This window comes from Boleophthalmus pectinirostris, unplaced genomic scaffold, assembly GCF_026225935.1.
Source record: "Boleophthalmus pectinirostris isolate CB_2022bp ecotype Guang Dong unplaced genomic scaffold, ASM2622593v1 HiC_scaffold_19, whole genome shotgun sequence".
NCBI lineage: Eukaryota > Metazoa > Chordata > Actinopteri > Gobiiformes > Gobiidae > Boleophthalmus > Boleophthalmus pectinirostris.
In genome coordinates this window covers 9,677,756-9,697,733 of record NW_026571140.1, presented here as the reverse complement: position 1 = coordinate 9,697,733, position 19,978 = coordinate 9,677,756, and the positions used below count along the sequence as shown (strand labels likewise).

General features: G+C 39.1%; 1 protein-coding gene across 1 annotated transcript in view; it reads left to right on the top strand.

The window, feature by feature from the left end:
* The window catches only part of LOC110162572 (mucin-5AC-like), a 35,556-nt gene that overhangs the window by 2,029 nt on the left and 13,549 nt on the right, over positions 1-19,978 (top strand). The window contains exons 4-30 of the mRNA XM_055154827.1: positions 181-292; positions 531-618; positions 1,131-1,240; positions 2,139-2,389; positions 2,753-2,874; positions 3,278-3,395; positions 3,535-3,673; positions 4,122-4,301; positions 4,374-4,380; positions 4,978-5,115; positions 6,448-6,612; positions 7,058-7,152; positions 7,270-7,396; positions 8,147-8,399; positions 9,031-9,083; positions 9,771-9,874; positions 10,068-10,219; positions 11,371-11,509; positions 12,397-12,501; positions 13,984-14,151; positions 14,452-14,691; positions 15,235-15,391; positions 15,658-15,786; positions 16,190-16,340; positions 16,421-16,464; positions 16,535-16,717; positions 17,580-19,910. Of these exons, the coding sequence (XP_055010802.1) occupies positions 181-292; positions 531-618; positions 1,131-1,240; positions 2,139-2,389; positions 2,753-2,874; positions 3,278-3,395; positions 3,535-3,673; positions 4,122-4,301; positions 4,374-4,380; positions 4,978-5,115; positions 6,448-6,612; positions 7,058-7,152; positions 7,270-7,396; positions 8,147-8,399; positions 9,031-9,083; positions 9,771-9,874; positions 10,068-10,219; positions 11,371-11,509; positions 12,397-12,501; positions 13,984-14,151; positions 14,452-14,691; positions 15,235-15,391; positions 15,658-15,786; positions 16,190-16,340; positions 16,421-16,464; positions 16,535-16,717; positions 17,580-19,910 (5,861 nt within the window). The remainder of the gene's footprint in view (positions 1-180; positions 293-530; positions 619-1,130; positions 1,241-2,138; positions 2,390-2,752; positions 2,875-3,277; positions 3,396-3,534; positions 3,674-4,121; positions 4,302-4,373; positions 4,381-4,977; positions 5,116-6,447; positions 6,613-7,057; positions 7,153-7,269; positions 7,397-8,146; positions 8,400-9,030; positions 9,084-9,770; positions 9,875-10,067; positions 10,220-11,370; positions 11,510-12,396; positions 12,502-13,983; positions 14,152-14,451; positions 14,692-15,234; positions 15,392-15,657; positions 15,787-16,189; positions 16,341-16,420; positions 16,465-16,534; positions 16,718-17,579; positions 19,911-19,978) is intronic.

The window sequence follows — 19,978 nt, the reverse complement described above, 5'->3', positions numbered from 1 at the left end:
TTTTGTAACTGCAAAGGAATATATTAATTCAACTGTTTTATTTGGTCATTGGATGTTGTTCCCACACATCTTATCTTCACTTTGCCACATAGGTTTAGTCCCCAGTGATAATTTTTATACTCAGTTTTTGTTTTCCTAAATATTTTTATGTAATAATAGAAAAACTGTTCTTGTTTGCAGAGCTGTGTTACCTGTGAGCCAGGCCGGAGTGCAAGTGGAGCGGAGCCATGGCTACATCAAAGTCAGAGCCAAGCTGGGACTGCTCGCCCTGTGGAGCCCAGACTCTTTACTTGTGAGGAAATATTTAATAATTGTATTTTCATAATGTGTTTGTGAAAATGGTTTGAGATATATATATATATATATATATATATATATATATATATATATATATATATATATATATATATATATATATATATATATATATATATATATATATATATATATATATATATATATATATATATTATATTTATATATATATTTATATATGTATAGTTTACGTATGTATTTATTTTATTCTACAGCTGGAGGTTGATAACAAATACCAGAACCAGACATGTGGACTCTGTGGAGACTTCAATGGTGTCCCACTCAATGAGTTCTACAGCCATGGTCAGTGCATGTTCATTAAAGAAACACAATGTAACTTATCTGGTGGGGATCCACCATTTCCTTGTTTGAGATGTTGCACAGTATGGACATACACTGATGTACTATATCTTGTATTTATTCAACTACATTGATCAAAATTACCTTAAAAACTTTCTTACTGTGAGCGATGTCTGACCTGTAACTAAATGTCTCCATGGGTTTAGTTATGTTTACTGTATTTAAATATAATAATAATAACAAAATAAAATAATAAAATATAGATACATTTTATGTTATATTGTGGAATATTCCTGGCGAAGCCATAACACCTCCATGAAGGCAAGCAGATGTCAGACCCTCCACCATCACATTGACAGGAAATAAAAATCTTAACACATAATTGTTTGTTACTGTAGTTTAATTATAATTATAATAACATTGCCATCCACCATTTATTTATGTTTTCTAATTCATGTTTTTTTTTTTTTTTTTTTCATTTTGGTTTCATGTTACATTTTCATTGTTTTGAACAGGAGTCAAAATGCCACTGTGGGACTATGCGAGTCTGTGGAGGAAGGATGGACCCTCGGAAAGCTGCCATGATAGTGGCCCAGATCCCACTCCTCCCAGCTGTGGTCACATGGTCAGTCTGTCGTCTGTCCTTTCTCTGTCCACACTGGACACATTTTGTTTTGTTTGTTGTGAAAGATCTAGGTAGTGATTGGTCAGGTAGCAATACAATAAAGTTTAAAAAAATAATAATATCAGATAGTAGGCAACCAAACTTTTTGAATTGTCATCAGAAACATACGTGCAGATGTGTGTGGGTTTCTTTTTGGGTTTTTTTGTCAAAGTCCGATCGTGTTAGATTTCAGAAGCTAAGCAAGGCCGGGCCTGGTTAGTACTTGGATGAGAGACCGTTGGGAAAACCAGGTGCCACAAGGGGGCTCCAGTTGCAAAAACTGTCATTGTGTCCTTAGGCAAGACAATTCACCCACATTGAGTAGTATGAAAGTGATGTGTGCGTGAGTGATGGTGGTGGTGGAGGGGCCGAAGGCACAGATTGGCAGCTTCGCTTCCATCAGTCTGCCACAGGGCAGCTGTGGCTACAGTAGTAGTTTACTACCACTGAGTGTTGAGTGAATGAATAATGAACTGTAAAGAGCTTTGTGTAGCTTGAAAGGCGATATATAAATGCAGTGAGTAATAAGTAATTAAATCGTTTTCAGTCAGGTAGCAGTTTGTGAAGAAATGTTAAACCCAAAAAGTTGGAAAAAAATTTAATCTCTGTAATCAATACAAAAAAATCGATCCAATACTCAGGGCAATTTACACACAAGGAACATATTCATTAATATTAAGATGGCATATATTTCTTGTCAGGTGATAGCTATTGTATGAATTAGACAAGCTTTGACCCTTGTTTACCTTGTTTAGTGTGGTTGCTTGGTAACAGTTATGGAATTAACTGTGTCCCCGCTGCCCGTGTCCAACTAATAAAATATCTAGCCATGTACCTGACATAGAGGTGTGTGTTGCAGCGACCTGTATGTGAGCGCCTCTTCTACTCCCCCGCCCTGACCCCCTGTCGCCCTTACCTGGACGTGGACTCCTTCCTATTAGCCTGTATCCATGATGCCTGCCACTGCATGACAGACTCTGACTCCAACTCCGACTCCTCTGAGCACTCTCTGTCCAGCTGCCTCTGTCACACGCTCTCCGAGTTCTCCAGGCAGTGTGTACGAGCAGGAGGGAGGCCCGGCCACTGGAGGACCAAGAAGCTCTGCTGTAAGTATGCACAAGCACTGCTGTTTCACTATTTTCTATTAGAGCTATTGTTTATATTGTTAGAATATTTCAGTACAGTTTTTGTCAATGTTATGTTCTTTCTAACCAAAATTTAATAACAAGTAATAATAAATCAAAACATACAAAATTACGTACATTTATATATTTAGTAATTTTGTGGACTAAAGTGTACAGATATTTGGTGGAATAATAATAATAACACCTTTAACACCCACAGTCAATTTATGAGACTAACAGTAAAATTGTTGATGTTTTGTGCCTTAAGTTGACTGGTTGCTGGTGTGTATAGTATGTGTGTATGTATTTGTAATATTCTCAAAATAACCTGATGTGTGTGCTCAGGGAGGACCTGTCCTCTGAAGATGGAGTACAGAGAATGTTCCAGTGCAGTGATGGACACCTGCTCCAACCCTGAGGCCAGCAGCACCAGTGACGAGCACTGCATGGATGGCTGCTTCTGCCCTGAAGGTAAGACACAATGGCATAGGGCCAGTCTGTATAGTACAGTATGATGCAGCATATTATTCTATCGCCACAGGGGGGTAGTGCACAGTTAAAATGTACTCTTTCTTATTACATTTTCTTGAATAACAATACAATACAATATTAAGAAGTAACATTATTTTTACTGAAGTACAACTATTGGCTACTTTATCTACCTCTGACTATGGCACGCAGACTTTAGGCACTGGAGCTTTATTGTGTGGGATCACTATTGCTCATAAACCTGTGTGATTTTATGTAGTATTATTTAATATTATAAGATATTGGATCATGTTATTATATATTATAGAAAACAGTAAACCTTTTCTTGTGTGCATAGCATACTGTACATGACCGTTTGACCACCTCCTCATGTGAATGTACACAGGCACAGTGCTGGACGACCTGACTGGAAAGGGCTGTATCCCACTGAACGAGTGCTTCTGCAGCTACAATGGTCAGAACTACGCACCTGGCGAGAGCTACACTAGCAAATACCAGAAGTGGTGAGTCCTTGGAAAGATTTTTATCACGTTTATCATATTTTTACCTGGAAAACATATCATTACACAGGTGTCTGAGTAATTCTTAAAAAAAATGTGTATATTAACTGCAGTGTTCTAAAGCCTTTTGACCTGTGTGCAGTGTGTGTGAGAGTGGCCAGTGGGTGTGCACAGAGAGAAACTGTTCAGGCACCTGCTCTGTGGAGGGAGGGGCCCACATCACCACGTTTGATTCAAAGACCTACACCTTCCATGGAGACTGCTCTTACACCATGGCCAAGGTAACATGACACTACAGCTTAATATATACATATATGTTAATAAGCTGAATGTTCCTTTAGTCTTTGCTACTAACCAAATCTCCTAACTGAATAAGGAAAAAATATACAGAGAAGTGATATATTTTTGAGTATATTTTGAGTATATCTTGAGCAGCTTTGGCAGCTGGTGTTTTAGCTGTACTGCTATTTCCTTACTGTCCAGAAAAGGGTGCAATTGCCTGTGCCTGTTTATTATTACATGCTAAATTCCAATTCTAAGTGGTTTCAAATAAGAGTAATTCTGTAATGTCCTGCATTTGAGGCTTGAGTACTTGAGAACAAAATGTAAAATAATGATCTACATACATAATAGTAAAATCAAAATACTTTAAAAAGCATATGTCTTCTTTAAATTAATACAAATGTAATATGTCATAACACTTTAAAACGTTGATATATTTGTTGTCAGGACTGCGATGGAGATCAGTTTGTAGTCCAGGCTGAGCTGAAGCAGTGTGGCCTCTCAGAGACAGAGACATGTCTGAAGGCTGTGGTCCTGGCTCTGAACGGAGGGGCCAACGTCCTCACCATCAAATCCAATGGCAAGGTCTACGTCAACGGCATCTACGCACAGCTGCCCTTTCCACAGGTCTCTCACATATCTTAACATTTTTGTTTGTTTTGTTTCTTCTTTTCACTTTTTCGTTTTCATTTCTGAGAGGTAGACGGTTGTATACAGGGGCAACCAGCTCAAAATGTTGTTAAAGGTGCAAAGTGTATACTCGATATACCGATTATTATACCACAATAAAGATAGAAAGTGCTCCTTTTTAAGTATTAGAATATTTCAACACAAAATGATTGCCCTAATGTTACCATTAGGTCTTATCGCTCAAAATCATACTAAAACTGTGAAAGCTAAAATTGTATGCTCTTAATCTTTTGCAGTAGTCAAACGTACTCAAATTAATATCTAGTTTTGATATTAGTTTTAGTAGCGATTAATATCTTAGATAATAGATTAGATAGATTAGATATGTTTGATTGTTGACTCCATGGTGATAAATACCTTCAATGCCATACTGTGGAATATTTCAGGCAAGCAGGTGATGTACACCTTTAAATGTATTTATTTATTTTTATTTTTTATTTTTTGTCCTATATTTTATCATTTAGATCCATATGCTTATGTAGAATTAGCTGTTTATTCTGAGCAAATACTGCTGAATTGTGTAGTTGTACTTGTCATGCTTATTTGCGTCAACAGAACATGCAGAATACATTGTGAGGACCATGCATGAATGCTCTTTTGCTTTGGGTTACAGTGGGAGTGATAGCCTTCCAAGCCTCGTCCTTCTACATTCTGGTGAAGACCTCTGTGGGTGTGCTCCTGGAGGTGCAGCTGCTGCCCATCATGCAGCTCTTCATCACAGTGGAGAGCCAACACAAAAACAAGATGTGTGGTATGTTCATAATCTGATTCACATGTCAATATATGAACAAAGTTATAGTCAAGATTGTTTGGGTTTGAGCTTGTCTTTTAAAACAATTCTAGCTGTTGTACTTTTATAGTTTATTTTGATTCATATTCTAAGATAACAAACATTACCGTATTTTGCTTTGGGGGGCCTTGTATCAGTTTGCAAATCTATAATAAACTAGAAAAGCACTCAGAGAGCGCAGACCTCCGCCAAGGACTACAGTCCCCCTCATATTAATTGTGTTTTCCATAAATATTTGTCTCGTATCTTTCAATTTGGAATATGAAAGAGGATCCCATTGTCCATCCCTGAGTCAAATTTCATGGGGTTTGGTCAATAATTACCTCCGCCAAGGAGGTTATGTTTTTGCCGGCGTTTGTCTGTTTGTTTGTTTGTTTGTTAGCAACATAACTCAAAAAGTTATGGACCGATTTTGATGAAATTTTCAGGATTTGTTGGAAATGTGAAAAGGAAGAACTGATTTCATTTTGGGGGTGATCCGGAAGAAATCCTGGATTCTGGATCACTTTGAAATTTTAGTTAACATTGTGGTAAATGGGGCCAAAAATGTTGTTTCTCAATATCTCGGTTAATTATTGACCAAACCCCATGAAATTTGACTCAGGGATGGACAATGGGATCCTCTTTCATATTCCAAAGGCTGATCCGGATCTGATCCAGAAGACTGATTTTATCGCAATTTATATAAAAAATGGGGGTAGTCCTTGGCGGAGGTCTGCGCTCTCTGAGTGCTTTTCTAGTTAACCAAGATATTGAGAAACAAAATTTTTGACCCCATTTACCACAATGTTAACTAAAATTTCAAAGTGATCCAGAATTCAGGATTTCTTCTGGATCACCCCCAAAATGAAATCAGTTCTTCCTTTTCACATTTCCAACAAATCCTGAAAATTTCATCAAAATCGGTCCATAACTTTTTGAGTTATGTTGCTAACAGACAAACAAACAAACAAACAAACAAACAAACAAACAAACAAACAAGCAAACAAACAGACAAACGCCGGCAAAAACATAACCTTCTTGGTGGAGGTAACTACAATAGATTATTCAGGTTATGAATTAGTCTTAACACGTTTTCCTCACTTTCCTCATGCAGAGGAAAGAGTTTTGCCATCATGGTAATGCTAACAATAACAACAACAACAGTCTTATTTTGACCCTAAAAACTGCTACTACAGTGTGTTTATAATGTACAAATTTTACATTACTACACAAAAAAACCTGCACCTTTAACTTTAACTCCTGCTTTAAATGAAGTTCTGATGTCTTCTATCTATTTTATTTGCTCTGAAGGTCTGTGTGGAAACTTCAACGGGAACCAGGCAGATGACTTCATGAAGCTGAGTGGAGTGCTGGAGGCCACGGCCACAGGTTTCGCAAACAGCTGGAAGACCTGTGCCAACTGCATGGACGTGAGACCGGTGTACCATGACCCCTGCACCCTGAGCCACGACAGCGGTATGGCTTGGGTGGGGTTACAGTGAGTCTGTCACTGTTGTGGGTGGAATTTGTCAGTGCTGTTGCAGGGCGCAAAGTGTGTCAGTAGTATGGACAAAGTTTACAAGTTTATCAGTGTTGTTAGTAAAGTTAGTAAAGTGGGCGGAGTTCATCACTGTTAGGAGTGGAGTTTAATAATGTGCGGGTGGTCAGTATAGAAAGCATAGTTTTGGAAGTGACTGTAAAGTTTAATCTGCCTTTTTGAGAATTTTGAGAGCTTTTGCAGTTTTTGCTACATCCCCATTTAATTAAGAATTTCTTCAATACCGCCCTAGAGTTTATTAGTATTATTAGTCAGTGTGTTGGATCAATGGGTGGAGTTTTTCAGTATGATAAGAGGACTTTGTTGTATGGTGGACAGAATTATTTTCCTGATGACTGATGTGTTGCTTATGTGGGATTCTAGAGCAATTCGCCCAGCACTGGTGCAACCAACTGATAATGAAAAACGGAGTGTTCGCCCCCTGCCACGCGCATGTCAACCCCGAACCCTACTACCAGGTGAGTGGCATACCTTTCGCACATGCACAAATTTGCTCGCGTGCACAGATTCGCTCACATCCACAATCTCCCTCATGTGCACAGACTAATACTTAAGTGTTATGATTGATGTTCCAGAGGTGCACGTATGACAGCTGTAACTGCGAGCGGAGTGAGGACTGCATGTGCGCAGTTGTGTCCTCCTATTTCCATGCCTGTTCAGCAGCAGGAGTCTGCATTTCAGGCTGGAGAGACGTACTCTGTGGTAAGGGCCCATAAACACAACTATTGTATTCTTACCAATATAAGGACAAATTAAGTAACATTTGTGACAGTTATTGACCAGTGACTTCAGTTACATGCACACAATGAAATACACACAAATATTTGTTTTGTAGGTCCTATACTATGCAGAAACATTTATTCTTATTGAGCTTTAAGTCATGTTAGAATGTTGTTTCCTCATCAAAAACAATCTCGGAGTTGTGTTATTTTTTCATTCGCACATGTATAAGTAACACTGCATTATTAGGCTGGTCCATGGCTAAAATTATCCAAATGATTCTAGTGAAGGTCTGTGGAGTTTACAAATACGGTAGAGCACTTCCTATATTACCACATGACACACAAGGCAGATCTGAATGTTTTCTATTTCAGAGAAGTACTCAACCTAAATATACAGGGGTTTTGTGTGAATCATGTGTGAATGAAACAAAACACAATTCTGGGTATGTTTGTGAAGAGGAAACAACATTATAACATAGATCAGAAAATAGTGCAATGTTCCGCAAGCACTTTGATGAGACAAAATAACACTGAAAACTGTGATGTTCAGTACAATAATTATAATTACCCAGGACAAAAAGGGTCTTACTCTGAAAAACATCTCAAAATTACAAATCAAATAGTAATATTTCTTGAAAATGTATTGTGTCATTTAGGAAAAAGTGATGTACAAGTGCTTATTTCTCTCCACGTGTTATTTAATGCATAAACCTCTGTGTTCTCTGCATAGGGAAATACTGCTCGTGCCCTCCAGGGATGGTGTACTCTTACAACATCACCTCTGGTCCTGAGACGTGCCGCTGCAGACACTCCTCTGAGCCTGACTGTCACCTGTCCTTCCTTCCACTGGACGGCTGCGTGTGCGCCCCCGGGACTTACCTGGATGACTCCGGGAACTGTGTCCCTCCCGCGGAGTGTCCCTGCTACTTCGAGAACATGGTAGTGCCAGCAGGACAGGTGGTGCAGGTGATGGGCGGTATCTGGTATGTATTGTACATTAATGCTGAGAACCTAAAATATGTGCAAATACTGTATATATTTTCATGTTTGATTTAGATGTAAATATTGTATTGTTCATTGTACCTAAAATTTTAGATTTTTAATCCTTTTAACAACTATAAACCAAATTTACCTAAGGGTACAAATAAAGACACCTTAAAGTGTCATATTACGCTATTCTCTGATCTATATTATATTTCCTCATCACAAACACACCTGGAGTTGTGTTTTTTTTCATTCACACATGTTTAACACACAAACCCTGCATATTGATTCCTTCTCTCAAACATTCCACCTTGTGATGACCTTCATTAGAATCATTTGGATAATTTCAGCCCTGGAACTGCAAATCTATACTGAACAAAAGATAAGCATTTTGAGCTTTGGAGATAGAGACAGACTAACAATAAAGGGTTACTCAAACAGGTGTAAATGAAACCAAACACTACTATAGTTATGTTTTTTGTTGAGGTAACAATATTATAACATGGCTTAAAGCTTACAAGAATCCATTTTGTGTAATATAAGACCTGAACCGTAATCATTTGTTGGAAAAAAAATATCTGGCATGCATGATTTTTCACTGTTAGTAATGTTCCTGAAATGTTTCTACAGCACGTGTAGAGATGGTTTCATCAGTTGTGTTGGAATTCCAAATGAACATCCAGGTAAGACCCCTTCACTTTGTTGTGGAGTAGTTCAAAAAACAATTCTTTTATATGGAATAACCAAGGTATTTATGTTAATTTAACAACATCTTGGGAAAACTAGATGACTCATTAGAGTCTGCAAAGTATGCAAATTATGACTTCACACCCGAGGACAGTTCAGTAATCACGGATGCTCCTTACTGTAAACAGAGGTGTGGTAATTTCAGTGTAGTTAGTTCCTCTCTCCAGACAGATATTTAATGTAGTAACTGAATCCTGTCAGAACTGAAGAAGCCGCTTGGACGTATGGCAATATGTATTCACTTTTAAAAACCTTTGCTGCAGTTGACAGCATTAAAATGTCTCTTGATATAGTAATCATATTGTGTCTTTAATATATTCTTTGAGAAATATATGTATTTGTGTGCATTACTAGCATTAATTTAAATAGTCTATTGGTGTATTATACTGATTATATTGTAATGCTTTTTAATAACAGTCAATGTTCCAGTAATAACTTTCTAACTTCAAGCTATTTAGTAATGCATATCTATATTTTTATCTATGTCTCCACTATCACACCACAAAGTTACCAACCACAAAACCCAATATTTTACAAAGGGAAGGAGGCAGTGTAGCCAGTGATGAAAATTCTTGTATAACTCAAAACAAGGTCTAAACTTCAGGCTTTGTATTTTGTTGCAGAGGTATGTGATCCTCCCCTGGTCTACTTCAACTGCTCTCAACACGGCTCATCAGCTAAAGGCAAAGAGTGTGAGAAGAGCTGTGCCACACTGGATTCTGCTTGTGTGAGTACCCCCACAGACTGTATATATAATTCTGTTTTTTATATTTTGTTCTTTTATTATGCAGTCTGCTTGCTATACTATATGTACTATTACATCAGAAATACAAACTTGTTATGAAGAATCTTGTAAAAAAGCTCATACATGGCAGGATCTAAACTAAAGTCTGTTTATGTTTATGTTTTATGGTGTTTAGGTAAGCTCTGGCTGCACATCTGGCTGCATGTGTCCACAAGGGATGATTTCCGATGACCAAAAAGGATGCATCAAACCAGTGGCGTGTCCCTGTGTCCACAATGGGCTGTCCTACTCTCCTGGACAGAGCATCAAAGTAGACTGCAACACCTGGTAAGTCTGCGCAATAGAGTTGGCATATTATCCAGCATTATAAACACAGTTATGCAGAAGAATCAACTCACTCCATATGCATGTAACTTAGGCCTGCCATGATAATTATTACAATTATTGACTTATTGTTCAATATATAATAATAATATTAATAATGCATTAGTCTTACATAGTGCATTTTAAAGACGCTCAAAGTTGCTTTACAATTTGGTGCATTATTCATTCATTCTATACCCAGAGGCAGTAAGGTACAGCTGCCCTGAGACAGATTGACAGAAGCAAGGCTGCAAATTTGTGCCATCACTCCCTCCACCCACCTAGCCTGATTCATCACCCGGTTTTACTTTGTTTCACTTCATACAAAATGTCTGACCTCGCAGCCTTAGATTTCGTTTGCTTGACGGTAGGCGGGTACTTTTTATCATTAAATCAATCACTGCTATTTGGTCGTGACGTATGTAATGCGCCGCTAACGGGGCTAACTGGTATATTAAGCTTTTCCCAAATCCCATAGGAAGAAGGGCAATAACGTCTTTCCCCTTGATGAAACTCACCACACACTTCTCTTTATTTCGGCTTTAAATCCTCGATCTCGGGAATCGTTGACAGCACAGAATATATGGCTCTTCGCTGATTGGCTGGTGCCCGAACCTACACTTCCGGGGCTTTTGCGAACCTTCTATTGTATTTTGATTCCTGACCTAGTTGCTGGAGAGAAATGACATTGAGCAGAGGCACTAGGTGGCGCTAGCCTGGCTACCACCCACCACCAACACTCATGCACACACCACATTCTTACTAGGCAATGTGAATGATGTGGCACCCTCTGTGGGTCAATAGTAGGTCATGTATACAGTTTCTATGCACAAGTGAATAATTGTGTGTTGTTGTTTTTTTTTTTTTTTTGTCTTTATAATATGAGCAGTTAAAGGGTTAGTTAATAACTTATAGAGATGGAAACTAACTACTAAAGTGTTTCATTTTGCTGTTTATTTCTTGATTTATGAGGTATATCTGCTTTAGCGTTATTGTGTCAGATGTGTTATTTGGTAGGAACATATATCTCTTTAAAGTGTGTTATTGTGACATGTAATAACTGCTTAACATATTGTGTATCTAATTATCAAATACTGCAAACTTTCTTGTTTCAGCGTGTGCAAAAACAGGAAGTGGGAGTGCACTTTGATGCTATGTGAGAGCATGTGTACCCTGTATGGAAATGGACATTACCAAACCTTTGACCACCACCGCTTCACGTTTGACGGCAACTGCGAGTACATCCTGGTCCAGGTGATCACACCCAGAGCTCATTGGTCTCTGGTTGCATTACATAGTACACTGATGTGATGCTAGTTCTGTATACATTGAACTCTCTTCTCTTTTACCATCTTCATTAAAGAATAAAACAGAAGTGAAATGACTTTAAAGAAAACATTTTTAGACCATTTAGTGACACGGTATGACATGAAGACTGAAAAACACAATACTGAAGAGAAACGAGTTCATTGACTCCTTGATCAGAACTACAAAACTGATTCTTTTCTGTTGTCTGAAGGACAGTACAAGATTAATCAAATATTAATGAATCACTCAAAATACAACTCAGTGTAAACTAATGTAGTAGTGAGGAAAAGCCTTTATAACATGGAAAGCTCAGTACCATTTGTCATATTTCTGTTTTTTACTTTTCTGATCTGTATTATAATGTTGTTTCCTTATCAAAAACATACGTGGAGTTATATTTTTCTTCATTCACACAAGTTTAACACACAAACCTTGCATATTTAAGATTAGTTCTTCTCTCACACAGAAAACACTGTTCTACCTTGTAATGTCATGTGGTAATATAGGAAGTGCTCCATTCCACACGTCTTTACTACAACACTGTGGATGATTTTAGCTCTGCAGTTTCCAATCTCTACACATCTAAAAGTAAAAGGTAGCTGTTAACTTGAAAAGTACACTTCATGGCATCACAAGGTGGAGCAGAGCATTTTGAGCTTTGGAGATGTAGACAGACTAATAATGCAGGGTTACTCACACGTGTGAATGAAATAACACACAACTCTGGGTATGTTTTTGAGGAAATTACAACCTTATAACATTGCTTGAATCTCGTTTGCGTAATATAGGACCTTTAATATCTTTAATACTAACCCAAATGTTATGTTTTGTAGGACCACTGCAATAAGGTCGAGGGTTCCTTCAGAGTGGTGATTGAGAACATCGCCTGTGGCTCCACTGGCACCACCTGCTCCAAGACCATCAAGGTCTTCCTTCAGGTCTGCAGTTTTGTTATTAAAGAAGACATCATATGCTTTTTGAGATTTTAAATATTACTGTAAACTATAATATACATAGATTATTACTGTACATGAGGAATCTGAATTTCTTGAATATTTACAAGTACGTACTGAGAAGTGGGTGGAGATAGGTGGAGGCTGAGCACTCAAGGCTCAAAAATAGGGTAATATGGGATTACTCCAATTTACATGAAGCAATCAAAATACAACTCTGAGTAAGACATTGGTGTTACAACAAGGTTAAAAAGCTCATAGTCAATTTTACATATGATTCCGTTTTTATAATTTGGTTTTGATTGTAGCTGGCAGAGTTAATACAAAAACATCTGCAGGTAGAATGATGTAGTAGGTAGGTAGCATAGACTGTATATATAAATGGACATATTGTAGCTAGTTCTCTAGCCGCCACAATCCAGATAGGAAGTGAGCATGAGGGCACTTCAATGCCTATTGACTCTGGCTGCCATTTACTTTGCACTGAAAATTTGCCCACCTTCTCTCTGCAACTGTTGCAGTGAGCCTCATCATTTTGATTTAAAATGTTTGTATTAATGTGCTCTGCATTGTTCTGGTGTTTTTATTTCGCCAATTTGTCCATAAATAAATTCCTGTTCTTAATCTGTAACTTTGCTCCAAATTCGGTCCTGTAACTGCTAGCTGAAATGAGCTTCATTTTTAATTTTTTTTTGTTTTATTTCAAATATACAATGCAAAATTCAATGGTGCAAACAATAACGCTGCCAGAGGCTCAAGAAGGGCTCAGCATGTGCAGCATTTTCAATAAATGCAAATATGCATTATACAAATTCAGAAAAACTAAAAAATAATACATATTTTATATTTCAAATTCCATACATATTGCTTTTGTTTATATGGCTTTGGGATTTGTACAATAATTTTGAGAATTAAGATAAGAGGACAAGAGGGACTGAAATACAACAAATTTGTGTTTCTGACTAGAAAATGTGCAGCAATGTACATGAAATTATGATAGGATTAGGATTTAGCTCAACACATTTTTTTGTTGTTGTTGCAGCAATAGCTTTCTCAAAGACACCAAAAACTACATGTTTTACATTTAATTGTAGGTTTGTATCAAGCTTTCTATTCACAAACAAAAATATGTCATTCTAAAAGATTTGAGCATATGCGCATTCCCAAAACACATGGGTGACCGTTTCCACAACTCAGACAGATTGAGCAAAGATTATCTATGTCTAATGAAATTTTGAAATGACAGCGTTAACAGGTATGAGCTTCATTTGACTGGAGCCAAATGCTATGGGTGACATCACGCTCCCTTAGTCCACTTCTTTATACAGTCTATGGTAGGGCGTGGTTATGTACCTAATGATTTCCTTGCTAGTATAGAATACGCATTGAAATGGCTGGTACAAGTGCAGTAGGAATAGTTATTTTAACAGTCTTGATAAGTGTCTTGGTGGCTGTTGTGGTGTGCAGGACTCTGAGCTGGTTCTGACCCAGGGCAACTACCAGGTGCAGGGATCACAGGCTCCATATCAATTCAGTACTATGGGACTCTACCTGGTCATCGAGATCGACATTGGACTCACCCTCATCTGGGACCGCAAGAACATCCTCTTCATCAAACTCAGCCCAAAATACATGGTATACTGTCAGCTCATACCAGTCTTAAGAATACACAATCACAACTTTGAAATCTTTACACTATCATTGACTAATTCTACATCATGTTAATCTTTAGTCAGTAGTATCAAAAAGGAGTAGCATTTTTCAAGTTTGACTCAACATTTGACAACTGTGAATATTTTTGAAAGTTTTGGCTGAATTTTTTATGTTTTCTGACCTGTCCTCATTCTCAAAACTCTAGATATTTAGAAGGTTCATTTACACCGTTCTGAAACCCATGGATAAAATGTCCATATTGTAACTGTCTGCAATGTCCAGGGCCATGTGTGTGGGTTGTGTGGAAACTACGACGGTAATGCCAACAACGACATGACCACTCGCTGCGGAGCCACTGTCATCAACCCTCTCGTGTTTGGAAACAGCTGGAAGGACTCTCCGAGCTGCCCCGACGAGCACGCTGTCCCCAGCCCCTGCATGGTCAACCCCCACCGACTGCCCTGGGCCCACAAGCAGTGCACCATCCTCCTCAGCCAGGTCTTCTCAGCCTGCCATGCCACTGTACGTATAACTGTGTTTCCGTAACAGCAGTCTACTTTGTGTAATGTGGGCTGGGTCAGGTTCTGTCTGTGGAGGAGGGCAGTTTCTTGCTTTGTGGGTGTTCAATGTACAATGCTTTTTGAGGAGACTTTAACACTAAAATTATTCAGATTGAATACAGGGATTGGTGTTGAGTTGATGAATAGTGTACTGCAACTATAGAGCTTAACCAGTGGAGATTTTAAGATGATACTTCATTCATTCATGAGTTCATTCAAAATTGTTGTTCTATGGAGTGGTAAATATATTTACCAGTAGAGCTTATAGGGTTGTTCCATGGCTCTTTTGTTTATTTTTGTCTTATGTATCTCTATAGATGTTTGCATCAGAAATATAAAGTTTTGATGTTGCATCCCAAGCAGTAAAAAAAATCCCATTACAAAACATTGTTCATTGAATAATGACAATGCTTTGTACCTGCATTATTTTTAAATGTAAAATATGGAATAGTGTGGCTGTTGTGGTCAAATTGATTTCTAAAAGCTATGAATATGTGTTCTACAGGTGGATCCAGCTCCTTACTATGACGACTGTGTATTTGACACGTGCTCATGTGACACTGGGGGGGACTGTGAGTGTCTGTGCACAGCTGTGGCTGTCTACGCAGAGGCCTGTAACCAGGCTGGCATCTGTGTGGAGTGGAGGACCCCAGACTTCTGCCGTAAGTCCACAAACAGCTCACACACTAGGCTATCTCTTGACACAACATGTTTCTTTATTTACTAAAATAGTTATAAATATATAATTTTATATGCATCTAATTTAGTACATATTTTTCAGCTGAGGTGGGCAGAATAGCATTTTTGGCTACTCTGACCTGACATGGAGTATGATGTATTGGATATTCTCACATTGTCACAGCAAATGGTCTATTTGGTAATTTGTCAGTAGATAAATACTCTTTATATGTCACTGTATTTTTTCCAGCAATCTTTTGTGATTACTACAACCCTCCACACGAGTGTGAATGGCACTACAAGCCCTGCGGTGTTGCCTGTATGAAGACCTGCCGAAACCCCTCTGGTCACTGCTCCTCCAACATCCCTCCTCTAGAAGGTAAGCACTCACCTGCACTGACTGAGGTCCTGTGCTTTTTCACTACATCCATAAATAACATAAAAAGTATTTTCTGTTGGGCAATCTGCCACTTTCTTGTCTCTGTGGAAATATATTGCTCATCATGGAATGTTCCACAGTATGGCATCAAGATCATTTATCTTCTCAAAAATATTTATCTTGTAATTGTTCAAATAAAGGTGTTTTTATTGCTGGAAAAATGTCATGGAAAACATGCATTCTCAGTGTGACCTATAAATTGACCTGACTTGTTTAGTTTAATGCTACAGCGTACAGCAGTCCAGGCAAAAGCAAATTATCTCCATGGAGACAATCAGATGGCAAATCCTCCACCAGAGAAATTACATCGCGCACCTTTAACTTCATATTAATTTTTATACAGGCTGCTACCCACAATGCCCATCTGCACAGCCATACTTTGATGACACTGCCATGACCTGTGTAGCCAAAGACCAATGTGGTTGCTACGATACCAAAGGAAGACATTTTAACAATGGTGACACCGTGCCATCGTCCCTAAACTGTTATGTATGGTAAGTCTAATCATAATACTCTCTGCCAATGACTTTCTATGTACATTTTCAACTATTACAATATATTTTCTTTCCTCTAGTACTTGTGAATCTCCTACCATCCAATGCCATTACGACGCAAATGGTACAGCAGGTCTTGTGTTTGCACTCCTATTTAAAGTGCAGTTTGTCTGATATTTTTGTATATGTTTCAGCCTGTATGTGCCTGTATCATGGCGTCTCATATCCCCTTGGCAGTGTCTTGTACAATACCACCGACGGCCATGGGAACTGCCTCATTGCTGTGTGTGGTCATAATGGCACCATCGTGCGCCACTTACACCCCTGTCCAGACATCTCTCTGGCCACGACTACCCCTTTCCACTTCACTACAACCGGTAAAAATGTTTAGTTATGAGTTATGAGTCCAGGGTAATGCTTTTGAATTTGTTATACCTATGTTACCTAAATATAATTTAGAATGCTACACTGAATTTTAAGCTTTCAACCATGCTATGCTACATTTCTCTAACTGTTTATGTGATTGTTGTTTTAAAACACTTTAAAGCAGTGGTTCTCAATCATGGGGGTTGTAAAATGGTTTTAGGGGGTCCCCAGATAATAGATGATATTGGAAATGATGATATTTAGTTGTCTTAATGAAGGCTTGACCCTTTCAAATGCAGTGGTTGATGTAGATTCCTATTTGTTAACCTACCAAATTAATTTATCTAAGTCTATGTCCTGAAAACAAGATAAAATCATTTTGTGGGTTGCCTTCGGGGTTCAGAAATGCCAGTGGTTGCTTTAAAGGATGCAAAACTTAAAAAAAAAAAAAAAGTTCAAGAACATACCTGGATTCACGCTTGTTTTATCAATGCTGATTACAAGGCTGTCTTGCTTTGAACCCCAGAAGTCATTTCGTTTCAGATTTGGGGAATAACAGTTTTTGAGTACATTAATCCTTTTTGCCATCAAATAACAATCATTCCATCGACAGTCTTGTATTAGCACGCTAATTTTAAATGGATAGTTTTTTTCTTTTCTTTCCCTGATTCATTCCCACTGCTGATAGTATGGCACACTAACACTGAAGCCAAGTAATGGAAGCAGAACTGATGCAATATAAAGGTTGTTTTCTATACATATGCATTGTTCTCTAAAAGTTCTAAAACAACAAGATACTCTAGAGTATGCAAATTATGTAATAAGCGTCCTTTAAACAACAAAATCTCTTATATCTTTTCCTTTACCACTCAGAAGAACCCTGTGAAGAGATCTGCTACTGGACCAACTGGATCAACTCAGACCACCCTAAGTACGGCAAAAAGGGAGGTGATAACGAAAGCATCCAGCGGCTCTTATACATGAGATATGACGTTTGTATGAATCCCGTCAAAGTAGAGTGTCGAAGTGTCCAGTACCCACACAAGTCACTCAGCGAACTGGGACAATCTGTCATATGTAACACTAATATTGGATTTATGTGCAAAAATAGCCAGCAGCACCCACCCATATGTTTGGACTATGAAATAAGGATGAAGTGTTGCAAACCAGGGCAATGCATCACAACAAGGCCACCCACACCTGTCACAAAACCACCCATTACCACAATTGTTCCCCCTCCAACTGTTTGTCCTGGAGGGGACACAATGATCTGCACATGGTCACAGTGGTTCAACCTTGGACATCCATCACCACAACCTAATGGGGTGGAGATTGAATCCATTCGGGACATCATTGCTGCTGGATTCCACATCTGTTCAGATCCAGTGTCTGTGGAGTGCAGAGCAGTTCAGTATCCAACTCTGTCCATTTCTCAGGTGGGGCAAGATGTCATCTGTGATAAACATGTAGGCCTCATATGCAAAAATAATGAACAGGGACTGATGCACAAGTGCTATGATTATGAGATTCGAGTTAAGTGCTGTGAATGTCCAACATCATCAAGTACGACCCCAAAAGCCACCATCACCACCCCTAAACCAAGAACCACCAGAACTCCTCCAACTTCCATCATTCTGCCCACTACTCCTCCATGCCCTGCTGGACAACAGATGACGTGTGAATGGTCACAATGGTTCAACCTTGGCCACCCATCACCAGGACCCAATGGTGAAGAGGTGGAGTCCATTCGGGACATCATTGCTGCTGGATTCCCCATTTGTATAGACCCAGTGTCTGTCCAGTGCAGAGCAGCTCACTACCCAGCACTCCCTCTTTCTCAGGTGGGACAGGATGTGACTTGTAACAAAGACGTTGGTCTAATTTGTAAAAATAATGATCAGGGACTGGAACATGATTGCTACGATTATGAGATGAGAGTCAAATGCTGTAAGTGCTTAACAACATTAACTACATCACCTACCACTATGCCACCTTCCACCACCACAACCTGTACAACCACAACCCCACAAACAACAACACCAATTACCACAATTGTTCCCCCTCCAACTGTTTGTCCTGGAGGGGACACAATGATCTGCACATGGTCACAGTGGTTCAACCTTGGACATCCATCACCACAACCTAATGGGGTGGAGATTGAATCCATTCGGGACATCATTGCTGCTGGATTCCACATCTGTTCAGATCCAGTGTCTGTGGAGTGCAGAGCAGTTCAGTATCCAACTCTGTCCATTTCTCAGGTGGGGCAAGATGTCATCTGTGATAAACATGTAGGCCTCATATGCAAAAATAATGAACAGGGACTGATGCACAAGTGCTATGATTATGAGATTCGAGTTAAGTGCTGTGAATGTCCAACATCATCAAGTACGACCCCAAAAGCCACCGTCACCACCCCTAAACCAAGAACCACCAGAACTCCTCCAACTTCCATCATTCTGCCCACTACTCCTGCATGTCCTGCTGGACAACAGATGACATGTGAATGGTCACAATGGTTCAACCTTGGCCACCCATCACCAGGACCCAATGGTGAAGAGGTGGAGTCCATTCGGGACATCATTGCTGCTGGATTCCCCATTTGTATAGACCCAGTGTCTGTCCAGTGCAGAGCAGCTCACTACCCAGCACTCCCTCTTTCTCAGGTGGGACAGGATGTGACTTGTAACAAAGACGTTGGTCTAATTTGTAAAAATAATGATCAGGGACTGGAACATGATTGCTACGATTATGAGATGAGAGTCAAGTGCTGTAAGTGCTTAACAACAGCAATCACCAGAATAACTCTAACGACTCCTTGTCCTTTTGGAATTCCCAAGCCCTGCAAGTGGTCACAGTGGTTCAACCTTGGACATCCCTCAGCAGAGCCCAATGGCATGGAGGTGGAGTCCATTCAGGACATCCTCGCTGCTGGATTCCCCATCTGTTCAGATCCGGTGTCTGTGGAGTGCAGAGCGGCTCAGTATCCAACTCTGTCCATTTCTCAGCTGGGACAAAATGTCAAATGTGATAAACATGTAGGCCTCATATGCAAAAATAATGAACAGAGACTGGAGCACAAGTGCTATGATTATGAGGTTAGAGTTAAGTGCTGTGAATGCCTAACAATTTTCACCACCACTACACCCCGTACAGAGCCTGTCAACTGTTCCTGTATCCATAATGGAGTTGCCTTTTCTCCAGGTATGATTATTACTTCAGTACTTCAATTAAACTTTGCCTTTCAATCAATACTTTGTCAACCTTTCTTC